Below are 16742 nucleotides of genomic sequence, written 5' to 3' on the forward strand. Positions count from 1 at the left end.
CACAGGTTATCACACTATGTGATTAATCTTCTGGACATGCTCCAGAATCTATCCCTTTTCTTGCTCAGATGATTTATCTTTATATTAAGGAAGGAGATAAGATTCTCATACTAGTTAACCATTAAAATTTGAGTGATTTTTTTCAGTTAAAAAACAAGCATTTCTTCCTTTATGTTGTATAGCTTTTCTTAGAGCCTTTTAAAGATTAAATTGCTTTTACCTTTTTTTATTTGCAGGTTTGGTTTACCAGTGTAACGTGAGTCAAATATATGGTTATGGGAAATAGATCTAAGTAAGCCCTCCTTCTAGCATTAAGTAGCATTGGGCAGACCAGGCAATGTAGATGAGATCCTTCAAGTAAAGTGTTGTATCTTACAATAAATATTCTACATTAGAAACCTGGAGTACTTATTAAATGCTTTAAGAGTAAAGAAAGAAAGACAAAAAAGAGAGAGAAAAACCCTCATATGATCACATCAGTTCCATCATAAAAAAACACAGATTTTATGCTGTTGTGTCTCATCTGGAACTTTGGCACTAGAGCGAACAGTAGTTGAGGATGAGTTGGCATGATTTCACGCATTCAGACTGCAGGCATGAGTCATCATGAAATGTTATCTCTTATTTATTACCTGTTAGGTTGATTTCCCATTTTGATTAATGTGTCTGCTGCAGGAAAAGGCAATGGCTACCAGCGAACAACATAAAACTTTCAGGCTAACTAAAAAAAGCTACAGTTACCCAAGGAATTATGGGGAAAAGAAACAGCATAAAAGCATTTGGAGTCAGACCCACTTTTCTGCAATGACCAAATTCTGTTGTGTTCAGCTTTGTCTCTTAGTTCTCCTCCACTTCTTGCCTCCTTAAGCTGGCAGTGGCTATTATCACATTTTGGTCTTTGACTCTGAGGCTCAAGTAGATCCCTTCAAAGGCCCAGGGTGCCCTTCCTCCCTCATGTTATGTACAGAAGTTGACTGGATTGGCAGTTGAATCTTCCTTCAACACTGACAATGCAGAAGCATTTTCCACTGCACCTGAGGGCAGCAGCTATCTTAAAGGGCACAGGACAAGCCATGAGGCACACAGAGATCTGTTCTTCAATAGTGTGCAGCGGCTCCTCGCCCCCTACCCCAGAATCAAGGGTGTCTGCGGGGAGGGGGGGACACTTGTCTCCCCCTGGAATTCTAAATGTAATGGTAGGTGGAGTGGGTTGCCAATGACCAGTAGTAACAATTCATAGATCTTCCCCCTAAAAAAAAAATGTCTGCGGACACTCTTGTCCAGAATCTGCCATGTGAACTAGTTGCCTCACTCTACCTTATGGTAAAGCTGTCCCTGATTTGTCCTGCTGAGCAGATTTAAGTGCATCTAGGATTGCAACCCAAGCCTAAAAGTCTATTGCCCCCTTAGCAACTTCAGAACAAACACATCAGTCCACATCATCTTAACTATGACTGTTAGTTAATCTCTAATTAGATCCCAGTCCTAGTTGACAACTGGTTTTATGGAAAGGCTGCTTTGAGGAGGGGGCTAGAGCAGGTGTGGAGAGCCTTTGGCTTTCCGCACGTTGCTGAACTACAATTCCCATCAGTCTTAGCAAGCATGGCCAGGGATGATGGGAGTTGTAGTTCAGATAAAACAAACATGAAAACATGAAAAAAGAACAGGGAACCAAAAAGAACTCTTACTAGGTAGTTCAGCAATGTCCAGAGGGCCAAACGTTCTCTGCACTTGGGATGGAGAATGGGGGTTGCCAAAGGCAGAAACTGACACTCAGGGAGGAGAGCTAAATCATAGGATAGATCAGAGAAGATGAGAGTTTGGTAGAGGCAGGGTCCTGACTCTGCTGGGTGTTCCAGGGGAAGTGGGGAGGTATTATTTGTTATTATTTATTATTAATTTATTATTTATTCAGGTACAGCAGATAGCAAAAGTTCTCATCAAACAAGCAGATATTTTAGTCCTTCCCCATTATTTTAGTCCTTCCTGAAGATCCTGAGGAGAGTTAAACTCCTGAAACCTCAGCTCAAATCATGAGACCAGCCAAAACTACATGGAAAACCAACACCCCATCCCATCCCATCCCATCCCATCAAGGTCAGTTACTGCAAGTCCTGTAGCCACACGCCCTCTGCACAACTGTCTTGCATCTGGGTTGGTAATTGGAGGCCCAGCAAGTATTCATCAGCGAGCCTGCTTTGTCACTGGGGTCTTCAGTTCTCAACTCCTACTTTTCAGGAACACCGTAAAAGCAGTTTCTGTGAAAATAATCTCTTGCGCTGGAAGAAAAGGGGCTACAAATTGGAAGGTGGCCTCTTGGAATGACAAGCACCTCCCATAGGAGGTTCCCAGTCTGGGGAGTCTAACACATAATTAGGAGATTAGATACCTGTAGCTATAACGATAATGACAGGGATATCTGTGGAGGAGTGTGCAGCTGAAGGCAACTAGACTAGCTTTACATCACTTGCTTATTTAATTCAGTATTCCATTTGGTTGCTGTGGACAAACCTAAAGGAGCAATAGTGATGGAAAATCTCATCAGAGAGTGCTAGCTGTTAAGACACAGTGTAGTTGCACATGTCCATTTAGGAAAATTTGGAGGTCCTTCTCATCTGTGGCTGGTTTGACTGATGTTCTCTACAGCTAAATGAGCATTTCCAAGGTGCTTATCAGAAGGACAGAGTCTTATCATCTTCTCCATGCTGACATCTCTCTGGTGTTTTGATTTATTCTTTAGCTCACCCACAGTTTGCATTTCCACACACTGCTGGGTGTTGCACCACAGACATCCCAATGAAGGACCTTCCATTAACAGTCTACCCTGCCTGTCACACCAGACGGTGTGAGAGCTACATGTTTCAGCAACATGCTAGATGTGTTCATGATTTCATCCAACCTGTGTCTGGAACCCACATTGGCTACCAGCGCTATCATCATGGTCCTTGGGGCCATCAGAGGTAGGTAACGTGAGTTCAATTTTATTTGTTGTTCTGAGGAATGCTGGTTGCAAGGACGTTGGGCTTGCAAATTCTGAGTAGACCCTATAGGGATGCTCTCAATCATCCTTTTTCCTCCAGTCCCAAATTGTAAACTTCTGCCATAATTTATGGGATTTTATTTATTATTTTACTTATTAAATTTATATCCTGCCCTTCCTCTCAGAAAGAGCACAGGGCGGCAAACAAAAACACTAAAAGCACTTTAAAACATCTTAAAAACAAAATACTTTAAAACATATTAAAACAAAATATCTTTAAAATATATTAAACAAAATACCTTAAAAACATCTTTAAAAACAACTTTAAAAACATCTTAAAAACCAATTCCAGCACAGATGCAGACTGGGATAAGGTCTCTACTTAAAAAGCATCTGACTAAGGTAAAGTTCAGTAGGGATTTTTTTAAAAAAATCATTGCAACAGTGGGATGGAAAAATCTGCACCTTCCAGGTGTCTTCCTGCCAGATTATTCCTTTTTCAGAAAAAGCACTTTGTTTTCAAAGGTTTGGGTTAGAATTTGGCAACTGTAGGGGTAGAATAATCTTTACCTATATTCTCTTGTTATAATCCAAATATCTGTTATTTGAGTTATTCTATGGTGTATTATGTACTGATCATATTTGGTAATACAAATGTAACAGAAAGAAAGAAACTTTGTAAAGTCACAGATCGCAAATAATACGTTGAGTAAGGCGGGGAAGGCTAAAGTAGTAGGAGGTAAGGCAATGGCTGCTTTCACACTGCACTTTATTCCGTTATTGTGATGATTTCTTACCCGGTAATTTGCTCATTATATTTGATCTTCCACACGCCGTACAAGCTGAAATTCTAGTGGAATATAGTGCAAGTTTAGTACAAATATCCGTGATAAATGATACCAGAAATAATCCATTAGCAAGGCTGGGAACCTGGAAAATCACGGAAGTTCTTCGCTAGCTGCAGCTGCTCACATGACAGGCTTCCCAGCATGCAGGGCATTCCCGCCCTTTAGTTGCACAGATATTTTTTGCCTGACAAAAATTGTACTGGTATTCCAGCATCGACATAGATAGCAGCAGCATTTTCCCCACAAACTCCTGTGTCAATACAAGTAAAATAATTTTAAAAGTCAGATCCTAAAGGGACAGAGCTTGCTTGGCGACGGGACGAGATCTTAGACCTCCTACACAGTGGGGAACAGTGCACATGTGTATAAGGGTGAGCGACAAAAACAAGCTGTGTGAAAGACAGTTGCACGAAATGCTGGTATATTGGCTGAAAAAGCTCCTGTTCCTTAATGCAAAAGGTACTGCAGTGTGAGAGGGATTTTAGAAATCGAGACAAAACTCTACCTTTTTAATGCAGCCCAATGTGTGAAAGTAGCCTTATTGGAGCAGGAGGAATTTATTTGACAGCTATAAGCAGGTGAAAGAGACAGGTCTGTTTCAGAATTAGTACCATGAACATGGAAACAAAGGTGATAACTTCCTTCCGCTTCTACAATGCTTTTGGCTTTGCAAAGTTTTTTGAAGCTCTATGAAGTGAAACTAAGAAATAAACCCTTTCCTGTGAGACTCGTGGCTTAATTCCTCAAAAAAGAAAACAAGATGGGTGTTATTATGGTATCTGAAGCCAGCCTGGAAGTAAGAATGCTCCCTAATCTCAGCTGAGGGTGGGGGCATTATGCTAATTGAGTACTGAAGGAAAAGCAATCTGTACATGTTCAGAAGCACTATTTTATTTACTATTATTTACACATATTGCTAGTCCTAGTTTTTGGCAGGAGAAAACAGGGTTGAGCCTTGCCTCATATTAAGGGTTGAGCCTTGCCTCATATTGCCTCATATTAAAAAATGTGATTGCTCATCCAGTTTACATCGCAATTTTGAGCATACTTACTTAGAAGTAAATCTCGCTGGTATCAGGATTGCCTCTTAGCTGGTAAAGAAATGTAAATCTCAAAATAATAGTGGCAAAATGACAAGGTTATAATTCTGAACAGCGAAGTATTGAAATGTGAGTTCTTGGTGTGTTTGTGTATGGGAAGGGAGACTGGTATTATCACTGTTCAAAACTGGATATCCTAATGCTTCTAAATAGGCCCAGAAACAAAGATATTCCAGTGGTTAAGATGTTTTATGTCCCCTATAATAGGGATAGAATAGGGATGGATGGGAGTGGGTTAAAACATGTGCAAGGGACAGAGGCTCTAATATTTTTTAGAACCAGATAAAAAGAGGAGAGTGAGTCCAGCTTCTGGCCCTATTAAACGTTTGACATTAGGATTTCCAACTTTTTATCAGTAATAGTATACAAAACATTTTTGATTTGTGATTCATTATGAAAACAAAGCAGCAGAATGATCTTGAATAATGAAGACTTTGTGGATTTTACATAATAAAGGACTGATAGAATCATGGTGCTGCCTTTCAGGGCAATAAACGATTGTTTATTGCCCTGATAGGCAATACATCATTGTTTATTGCCCAGATAACAAAAGCATTGTTAGCACTGTAATCAGAAGTGGTGCCAGAGAGCTCAGTTTTCAAGGTGACTCTGAGTTCATGCCTAATCCCTGTATATCCACTCAGAAAGAAAAGGAACTAATTGTATGAAAACTTTACACACACACCCCGCCCCCCCTGATAGTAAATCTCTGGATTAGACCTTAAAATATCTCTGATTTGGGTTGTTCCATGTGTGTAGTCTCTCTCTCTCTCTCTCATATTAATATACAGTATATATGAGCAGAATGAATTCCTAAACTGAGTGTAAGTCCTCACAAGAACTTCCTAACAGATCTAAAACCATCAGGAGGGAAGCTCTTATATTTATGCGTAGTGTAGGTATATAGCACAATCTATTCAGAAGTATTCTGCCCAATCCTCACTGAAATGAGAATCTCTTGTGCAGTTGTTCACGTTAGAGTTGCAAACTCCCGCTCAATACAATGGGCATGCTGGATCTGAGTGGAATTAGTTCTCATTCTGACTCAGCTGTAGTCTTTGGGCAAATCACACAGGGTTGCCACTTTCTCCTGACAGCAACTCTGTTCCTGTAACAACTGTACAAATGTTTTCCTTGAATAGTGAAACAATGATGAGAAACTGCGCTGGTTGACCTGTCACAAACTTTTAACAGCACAAAGCTACACAAGAGGAGGGGGTAGGAGAAGGCAACAGTTGTATTAGTTTAGTACACCGTTCCCTACCATATACTTTCCTGAGGAATATCCAGCAGGATGGACTTTTGTGGAGTAGTAGTCTACATGCATTACAGCTGCCAATAACAATAATAAAACATGGACATTTTTTTATTTTGTGTGCTTTTAAACCAGTTGCCAGAAAAGCAAGGAAAGAATGTTACCCCCCCTCCCCATTGTACACCTGAGATAACTTTTGTGCTGGGCTCTGCCCCCTCCCTGAGAAGCCCTGAAACTGCTGGGTATTTTTCCAACGTGCGCATGCAAGCACGCACACAAACTAAAAACCACCCCAGGATCCACCAGAGCTGCTCTGGGCTTTACCCCCTGTATGACACATTTTGCCTGCAAAGACCACCCAGGTACTACTTTTTGGAGGGTTGAAGACTTGGTAACTCCAATAAGGTTGGAGACAACATGCTTGGAGACAATCAAGCTTGTGTCACAATCCAAAAATGTCTTGCTCAAGAACATTCTTTGGAATGAGGGCTGCCAGCTTTCTGTTTGATAGTGTGTTCTGTGCTTTTGACAGCAGCACAATAGGATGATAGAAAACCAATTAAGTATTTCTTATCACTGCATGTTCAGGCTGGAGAGAGGTTTCATCTGCTGAATTTCTGTTTGTCACACAGCTATTGAGGGCACTGATCCCTTGACAAGATAAAAAGTTGGCAGTCCTAAACGACTGAACTACAGAAATGGGCTTGAGGATTGGTTTTCTGAGTGAGAACAGAAGGCCAATTGCAAATGACTGGGAAAAAGTTGTAATTTGGAAGACATTCTGTGTGTACCAATTTACCATTTAGTGGGTGGATGAAAAAATATGGTGGCAGCAGCTAAGGCTTGTACAGCAGGAAAAGTAGCTAACAGGAGGACGCAAAGCAGAGCTGGCCCCTACACCCCACACCCTCGTGCAGCTCCAGAGTGCGTGTTTAAAATTGGAAAACCTGTGATGAAATAGTAAGAATGTGTATCGACATGCTTGATCTTTTCAAACAGAGGATTCTAGTCCTTATGATTTCAGAGGAGAAATGAAGGTAAAATGTCCTGTTAAAATAAGGACTTTGAATTCCAAGGGAGCTAAGGTGCCATGACTGACCATCTCCTGTTTTAGAGGATAAAATGACTATCAGAGAGACATTGGAAAATGCTGACATGGCTGCTTACTACTTGAACCTTTCTGCTACCAGATATATTACTTTTTTGGGGGTAAAAAATAAGGTGCTGGTAATGCAGTGGGTACCAACACAAAATGGCTATGATGGGCAGCTAAAAAAGAGGTGCTGGTACTCGGTATCAGTGAGTTACTGTCTCTCTCTCACACACACAAAACTTATTTCAAGTTTTTTAGAAAGTGGGAGGAAGACTCTTGCATTGTGCTAAACTGGCAGTTTGGAACACTCCAATCAAATGTGGATCTCTTATGTCAGAGGGAGTGGCTCTGCTTTGACTTATTGGGGGTGGGGGAATGAAAAATCCTTTTAAAATTATTATTAAATTTATATCCTGCCTTTCCTCCCAAAAGGAGGACAGGAGTGTAAACTTAGGCTGCGTACACATCATTAAAGCTCAAGAAATCCAGCACTTTGCGGATGCTCACGATGCATGGGGCTTTTTTAATGCCACAAAGGGCATCTATGGACCAACAAATCACGGTACAAACCCCTTACGTTCAATGGATGGTAGCAAACTTGTTAAGGATAAAGAATCTATTGCACTGTGTTGGAAAGAGCATTATCATGACCTCCTTAATCATAATTCTATCATGCCTGGTGAGGTCTCGCAAATTCTGACTTTGGACTGACCCTTGTGCTGCCCTCACTTGTGTTTCTGCTGAGGAGTCTCTCAAATTACTTGGGAAGACAGATGGACTAATGTTAGCATTTTGGAAGAAGCAAAGACTACCAGTGTTGAAACAATGATCCTTCAACATCAACTTTGCTGGACCGGCCATGTTGTTCGAATGCCTGATCACCATGTTCCAAAGCAGCTACTTTATTCCCAACTTAAGGATGGAAAACGGAATCGGTGGACAGCAAAAGAGGTTTAAAGATGTTCTTAAAGTGAATCTAAAAAATGTAACATGAACATCGAGAACTGGGAAGTCTTGGCCCATGAACGTTCCAAATGGAGGTCGGCTATTATCAAAGTTGCTGTGGACTTTGAAGAAGCACGAATACAGGGCGAATGGGACAAACGAGCTAAGTGGAAGGCACATCAAACAAATCCTCATCACGACCATCTTCCATCTGGAAACCTATGTCCTCACTGTGGGAGGCTGTGTGGATCCAGAATTGGCCTCCACAGTCACTTACGGACCCACTGTTAAAGTTCTTATCTTGGAAGACAATCTTACTCGGCCATGAGTGATCGCCAATGATGAATGACACACCATTCACTTAAAGCACGTTATTTTCACCAAAGAATCCTTGGAACTGTAGTTCACCCCTCACAGAGCTACAGTTCCCAGGATTCTTTGGGGGAAGCCCTGTGTTTTAAATGGATGGTGTGTATGCAGCCTTACAGTCACTTTCCATACCAGAAATCAATTTCTAACCCTGATGAAGTAAAATGTAAAACTCAAGTCAATTTCATCAGAGCCAAGAACATCTAGCACATAATTAATTATACAGCCACAAGAGTGGCTGTAATCTATAGCCAGCATGGATCTTTTGCATTCTGCAATGTTAAATTAAAAATACCATCACATACCATTCTGCTACGTCCCATAAACTCATTTCACAACAAAATCTTACAAAATGTATAGCTTGAACTCAGAAATGCTTGCTTAATAACCCTCTAAGTAAGCGATACACAAAACACTCAGAGAGAATTGAGAGTTCAAAGTGTAAAACAAGAGGAAAAAAATCCAGACCTTGTTGAACTTTTTTCTGTCAGTAGTCTCATAATATGTTGAACTTAATTAAAAATCAGCCATGTTCACAAAGTACCTGTAATCCTATTACTGACTTTGCCCCATACTCTGACCTTCATTTTCTGCAGTTTAAAAGTTTAAAAAGATGTCTGGTTAATTTTTAATTAATTTAAGAAATTTAACATAGAAGTCTATTATAGTGTTGGGCATGCTCAGTAAGAACCATTAGTGTTCTAAAAGCCAGACTCACAGTAGCTTGGCTAATCAGATGGCCACACCCACGCCAGACATTTTTTTCACTTGTTACCAAATTCTTCCAAGCTACAAAGGAAGTGGATTGGACTGTGAAAGACCAACCCAAATTGTCTTTGCATTTTGACAAATTTGTAGGGCAGTACAATATTTCAGAGAGGAGGTCAGGCCTCTTGCTTCCTGGTGCATTCACTATAGCTGCCCAATTTTCCTGCTTTTTAAAGTTTGATAGAGATATCTGTTGGCTATAGGTATATTCTTAAACTGCAAGGTTTTTTTGCCTATTAGTGAATACAAATTATACTTCCCAGTTCTTCTCACCCAGTTCTGTGAGGCAGAGGAGGCTGCAAGGCTGAATACAATTCTGCACTCTCATGCAAAACTCTGCCATTTGGACATGCCAGAATATTTAAATGTCATCTGAGCCTTGAGCAGTACTCTCTTGGTTTCTGCTTGCCAGCCCAAAGGCAAAGGGGAGGTATGAGGACAGCACTATCTATGGTAATGAGACTTACATTAGCCTGCTTTTTGGGGGGTGGGAGTAGTATTTATTTATTTATTTATTAAATTTATTAGTCGCCCATCTGGCTGGTTATCCAGCCATCCTGGGTGACGTACAGAATAAAACATCCAATACATTAAAACATTTAAAATCTTGAACCAGAGTAATAAAACGTTCTCAAATAAACTTTTGTTCTTTATACATATCTCATATTTCTCTACACATAATTCATAATTTAAATAAAAAGTGTAAATTCAACATAAATTTTATAAACAGCATTTAACAAACAAAATATCTTCCTGAATGTAATGAGCTGAAGCATTGCATTTTTCACTCATTGATTTTAATGGGAGAGTTATTTTACTTAATTTCTTCCCACTGAAATTAATGTGCCATAAAGTGTACTTTAATGTTTCGGTTAAGTACGCAAAGCTTGTGTTTGTGTATGAAAATACAGCAAAAGGGAAAGTGCGTATTTTCTATATACTAGAGTGCTGATCTACCATTCTTTTTTTGAAGTACCCCTAATAACATTATTTACTGATCATGTGGGGTGGGGTAGGGTGAGCAGGGCCAGTTCTAAAGGGTGGCCAGGTAGGGCACTGGCCCGAGGGCCCCGGAGCCCCTGAGGGGCCCCTGAGGGGCCCTCCGCTCCCCTTCCTAAGTACCTAAGGTACTTCCCTAAGGTACTGAAGCCGCTGCCACCATCTTAGTTGATGGCAGAGATGTGAGCACGTAGCATGCATGTGTGCCATCAACAAAGATGGTCGCCCAACTCCAGAGATTCCTGGATGATATGGATTATCTAGATCCATTTCAATCTGGTTTCAGACCTGGCTATGGGACAGAGACGGCTTTGGTCACCTTGGTGGATGACCTACACAGAGAACTGGACGGGGGGAGTGTGTCTCTGCTGGTTCTACTGGACCTCTCAGTGGCTTTCGATACCATCGATCATGGTATCCTTCTGGGCCGCCTTGCTGAGATGGGACTTGGGGGCACTGTTTTACAGTGGCTCCAATCCTTCCTGGAGGATTGAACCCAGAAGGTGGTACTGGGGGACTCCTGCTCAACCCCTTGGCCATTGACCTATGGGGTCCCTCAGGGTTCTGTTTTGTCCCCCATGTTATTTAACATCTACATGAAACCGCTGGGAGAGGTTGTCCGGGGTTTTGGTGTTCGGTGCCATCAGTATGCTGATGACACTCAACTCTATTTCTCTTTTCCACCTGAAGCCAAGGAAGCCATACAGACCCTAAACCAGTGTCTGGCATCAGTGATGGACTGGATGAGGGTAAACAAGTTGAGATTAAATCCTGACAAAACAGAGGTACTCCTGGTCAGTCGGAGGGCAGATCAGGGAATAGGGGTTCAACTGGTACTGGATGGGGTCGCACTCCCCCTGAAGTCTCAGGTTCCCAGTTTGGGTGTACTCCTGGACTCAGCTTTGAATTTGGAGGCCCAGATTGCTGCAGTATCCAGGAGTGCATTTGCCCAATTAAAACTGGCGCGCCAGCTGCGCCCGTTCCTGGAGCTGCCTGATCTGACCAGGGTGATGCATGCCTTGGTTACATCCCACTTAGACTATTGTAACACACTCTACGTTGGGCTGCCTTTGAAGACTGTTCGGAAACTTAAATTGGTACAAAGAGCTGCAGCCAGAGTACTAACTGGGGCTGGTTACAGGGACCATACAACTCCCCTGTTACAACAGCTCCACTGGCTGCCAATTTGTTTCCGGTCACAATTCAAAGTGCTGGTTTTGACCTACAAAGCCCTATGCGGCTCAGGTCCAGACTATTTGACAGATCGTATCTCCGTACATGAACCTGCCCGGGACTTGAGATCTTTAGGTGAGGCCCTTCTTGTGTTCCCTACACCTTCGCAAGCACATTTGACGCGGACACGAGATAGGGCCTTTTCGGTGGTCGCCCCTAGGTTGTGGAACTCCCTCCCGAGTGAGGTACGATCAGCTCCCTCCTTGCCGTCTTTTCGGCGACAAGTAAAGACTGTTTTATTTCAGCGGGCATTTGGGACAGAGAACGACCAGGATTAATGTCTTATAGGCTTGGTGATCATATTATATGATTTTATTATTTTAAATTGTTCGCTGTTTTAACTTTTATCTTATAGTTTTTAATTTTCCCTTATAGTTTAATTCTTTTTTAATAATATACTCTGTATGTTTTAATGGTGTTGTTTTTAGTTGTAAGCCGCTCTGAGTCCTATTGGAAAAGGGCGGGGTAAAAATAAAGTTTTATTATTATTATTATTAGTCATTCCCCTTAGGGAAACTGCGGCCACCATCTTCATTAAGGGCAATGGTAAAGACTAGACAGGTAGGGGGGCCGTGGGGGGTGGGCAGGGGGGGAAGGCGTGCGCATGCACGCATGTGCACACCCACCGGGGGGCCAGGGCAAGCTGATGCCCAAGGGCCCCCGCATGCCTGGAGCCGGCCCTGAGGGTGAGACAAAGAACTTGATTACCCCCAGTTGCAAACTTGATGGCTATGAATGCCATGAAGGGAAAGTTCTGCACGCAGGGAAAAGAAACCAAATGCACAATTATAAGATGGGGATACTTGGCTCAGCAATACTACATGCAAGAAGGATCTTGGAATTGTTGATAACAAGCTGAATATGAGGAAACAGTGTGATGTGGCTGCAAAAAAAGGCAAATGCTATTTTACTCGTTCCCCTCTATTTGGCACTGGTTAAGCCTCATCTTGAGTATTGTGTCCAGTTCTAGACACCACACTTTAAGAAGGATGCAGACAAACTGCAACAGGTTCAGAGGAGGGCAACAAGGATGATCAGTGGATTGGAAACAAAGCCCTATGAGGAGAGACTGAAATAACTGGGCATGTTTAGCCTGGAGAAGAGAAGACTGAGAGGAGATATGATAGCACTCTTCAAGTACTTGAAAGGTTGTCACTCAGAGGAGGGCCAGGATCTCTTTGTCTATCATCCCAGAGTGCAGGACACAGAATAATGAGCTCAAGTTACAGGAAGCCCGGTTTTGGCTGAATGTCAGGAAAAATGTCCTGTTAGACCACAATGACAATAGAACCAACTGCCTAGGGAGGTGGTGGGCTCTCCAACACTGGAGGCATTCAAGAAGCAACTGGAGAGCCACCTGTCGGAAATGCTTTAACTTGGATTCCTGCATTGAGCAGCAGGTTGGACTTGATGGCCTCATGGTCCCCTTCCAACTCTACGATTCTATGATTCCCAAGATTCTTTGGGTGTGGGTGTGTTTTGAATGAGCTTTAAAGGTATGGTGTGTACACAGCCAAACTGATCAAAGGTTTGGAACAGCTCTTCTATTAAAAAAATGTTACATCATTTGGGGCTTTTTAGCTTAGAGAAAGACAAGTAAGGTGGAACATGATAAGAAGTGTACAAAATTATACATGGTGTGAAGAAAGTCGATAGGGAGAAGTTTTCCTCTCTCAATGCTACTTCTTCACACAGTCCATAATTAAACAACAGAAATTGCCTCCCACAAGAGGTAGTGATGGCCACCAACTTGGATGACTTTAAAAGAATATTAGACAAATTCATGGAGGCTATCAATGGAGCCTCCATGGCGCAGAGTGGTAAGCGGCAGTAACGCAACCGAAACTCTGCTCATGGCCGGAGTTCGATTCCAACAGAAGGAGGAAGTCGAATCTCCGGTAAAAGGGGTCAAGGTCCACTCAGCCTTCCATCCATCCATGGTCAGTAAAATGAGTACCTGGCATATACTGGGGGGTAAAGAAAGGCCGGGGAAGGAACTGGCAATCCCACCCCATATATACGGTCTGCCTAGTAAACGTCGCAAGACGTCACCCTAAGAGCCGGAAACAACTCGCACTATAAGTGCGGGGACACCTTTACTTTTTTTTTATCAATGGCTACTAGCCACGATGGCTATACTCTACCACCACTGTCAGAGGCAATATTCCTCTGAATACCAGTTGCTGGCAATTGCATATGGGGAGAGTATTGTTGCGCTCAGGTTCTGCTTGCTGGCTTCTGACAGGCATCTGGTTGGTCACTGTGAGAACAGAATGCAAATATGAGATCAGGCATTTGGCCTAATCTAGCAGGGCTCTTTTTGTGTTAATTTTTCATTAATCTTCTGGTTGCTGCTAGCATATGCATTGTAGCCAATTGGAAGAAGAATATTAATTGTCATGCATACTTTTTAAAAAAAATTACATTCTTCAAAACTGATTGGCCATCAATCACCAACGCCATTCCAGGTGTGTCCAATGAAAATGCTTTGCTGTAGGCTCAGGCAGGCACAGTTGTTGACCCAACGCTTTGCTGCGGATGATCCTAATCAGTAGTGGGGAAGGGAGATGTGTCCAGCTGTAGGCAAATACCTTTGAAACTGCAGCCAGACAAAATGGTCTTACTGGTTTTGACACAACTAGTGTGTTTATAGCCATATTTCTGCTTGCAGAATGCAAGCTCAGTTTACTAGTTCTGTATGAGATATCTTCCCACATCAAATTTAACACCAGTTGGCACAATACTATATGTATCTGCTCAGAACATTGGGCTCAGTGGGGTTTACTCCCAGGAAACGAGGTATAGAATTGCAGCTATTTATTTGTTTATTACATTTGTATCCTACGTTTCCTCCAAGGAGCTCAAAGTGGCGTACATCTCTCTCTTCCTCCCGATTTTATCCTCAGAAAAACCCTCTGGGGTAGGTTAGGCTGAGAGGCAGTGTATAGCCCAAGCTCATCCAGTGAGGTTCATGGCTGTGCAGGGACTTGAAGTCTGGTCTCCCAAATCCTAATCAAACACTCTAACCACTACACCACACCGTTATATACTGTATTGTTCTCGAGTGGGGTGGGTAAGAGATTTTCCTTGGGGTAATAGAGTTCAGCAAAGCCTCCCCTTGGATGCATTCACTCTTAAATTATATTTTTCAGAAAGATGTGTATTTTAAGAGTATTTGCTGTAAATAATGATTATAACTTCAGTTATTTTTAAAAAGCATAGCATTGTTATCAGAAGCATTCTCTTCTGGAGTAAAGAGATTTATAGTTATGAAATGCATACCTAGTCCATTAGCCATTTCATTAGCAACAATAACTTTACTGTTCAGGGTATAGAACTAGACTAGACAGAAATAAAGGTGCTCTGCGCCAAGTGCAATATGAGGGATAATTAATGCCCCTGGAAAATTTGTGCTTTAAGGAAATGACACTGGAATTTATTTTCTCAGGGGCTGCATTAGTTCTGGTCTGCCAAGTCAAATGTAGCCTACCATCCATGGCCAGCAACAGGTTTGAAGGGCCCCAGGATAAGCAGCCCCCCTCCCCCAGCATCGTCCGGGTGACCCTCCCCAGCACCACCCTGAGGGGGCTGCCAAACAGTTGCTGCTGTCTCTTCGCTTGTTTTCTCTTCTGTGCTGAGTATTGCTGCCCATCCCCAGTGCTGCCTACAGCCTGTCCCCCCCACTTGCGTGGTCATGAAGGGGAACAGCCATGATGGGCAGCAACACTCACTCAGAGTAGTGTAATAATAATAATAATAATTTAATTTTTTATGTGTCGCCTATCTGGCCAGTGGCCACTCTAGGCGACGTACATCTGGGTTACAATAAAATACATTTATTTATTTATTTATTTTATTTAATTTATATACCGCCCTAAGCCAAAAAGGCTCTCTGGGCGGTGTACATAAGAGATCATCATAACAATACAGTACAAACGATAAAAACTATAAACAATGACAGTTCAGAGTAATGGGCAATTTGTCATAGAGATTAACCCTCCCCGGAAGTCCCGAAGGCCTGTCTGAAAAGCCAGGTCTTCAAGGCCTGGCGGAATACATTCAGGGATGGGGCCTGCCGGAGATCATATGGGAGGGAGTTCCAGAGAGTGGGGGCCGCCACTGAGAATGCCCTCTCTCTAGTCCCCACCAACCTAGCTGTTTTAGTTGGCGGGACTGAGAGAAGGCCCTGTGTGGCTGATCTTGTCGGGCAGCATAATTGGTGGCGTTGGAGGCGCTCCATCAGATAAACTGGGCCGAGACCGTGTAGGGATTTAAAGGTTAATACCAACACCTTGAATTGGGCCCGGAAAACAACTGGAAGCCAGTGCAGGTCAAATAGCACTGGGGTGATATGCTCCCGGCGGCGACAGTTTGTAAGTAGTCGAGCCGCCGCATTTTGTATAAGTTGTAATTTCCGGACCATTATAGCCCAGAGGTATTATGGGGCAACAAAAAAAAACTGGCAGATGCTTTGCTTGGTGTTTCTCTGCTCTGCTGAGTGCTGGCCTGAGCACAGCCGCCAAAAAAAGGTTAATTAAAAAAAAGTTTTAAAGGGATGATGGTATCCACCCCAGTAGGCTTAAGGTGGCCATTTATTTATTACATTTATATACTGCCCCATAGCCGAAGCTCTCTGGGCGGTTTACACATCCATTGGCACGTCACCAAAAATGAGATAATGCATTACCAGGACAAGAGGATATATATGTGTGTAAAATGTGTATATGCTCATTTATATGCATGATTTTATGGCTTCTATGATAAATATTTGCCTTGTAGTCCCCTTTAGTACCACTCCCTATATATATGTATGTGTGTGTGTGTATTGTATTTTATGCATTTTAATTGTATTTTAATTTATTTTAATGTTTTTGTGATTTTATTGTTTACAATTTCATTATGTACGTGCTTGATTTTATTTTTGTAAGCTGCCCTGAGTGCCCTATTACAGGGTAGAAGGGCGGGATAGAAGTATTTTAAATAAATAAATAAATAAAATAGATGCAACTTTAGAAATAATTACTATAATTTAAACAGAAGTACAATACAATTCCCCGCTACAGTTCCTAAAAACAGACTATCCAATTATTATTACTTTTCAAAAAGTAAATTCACAGGATTTTGTTTAAAACTAGATCATTTTCATGATTAT

The 16742-nt window shown here is 42.0% G+C and overlaps 1 protein-coding gene across 3 annotated transcripts in view; it reads left to right on the plus strand.

Moving 5' to 3' along the window:
* Positions 1 to 2687: 2687 nt before the first annotated feature.
* LOC133365798 (transmembrane protease serine 11E-like) overlaps positions 2688 to 16742 on the plus strand; it is a 115903-nt gene continuing 101848 nt past the window's right edge. Inside the window, exon 1 of one of the 3 annotated variants that reach the window (XM_061588049.1) lies at positions 2688 to 2960. In XM_061588049.1, the coding sequence (XP_061444033.1) occupies positions 2797 to 2960 (164 nt within the window). In that variant the 5' untranslated portion in view covers positions 2688 to 2796. Of the gene's footprint in view, positions 2961 to 4553; positions 4625 to 16742 lie in introns of those variants that run through there. The other 2 variants (XM_061588051.1, XM_061588052.1) reach the window with 2 other exon arrangements.

This window comes from Rhineura floridana, chromosome 11, assembly GCF_030035675.1.
Source record: "Rhineura floridana isolate rRhiFlo1 chromosome 11, rRhiFlo1.hap2, whole genome shotgun sequence".
In the NCBI taxonomy this organism is placed as follows: domain Eukaryota; kingdom Metazoa; phylum Chordata; class Lepidosauria; order Squamata; family Rhineuridae; genus Rhineura; species Rhineura floridana.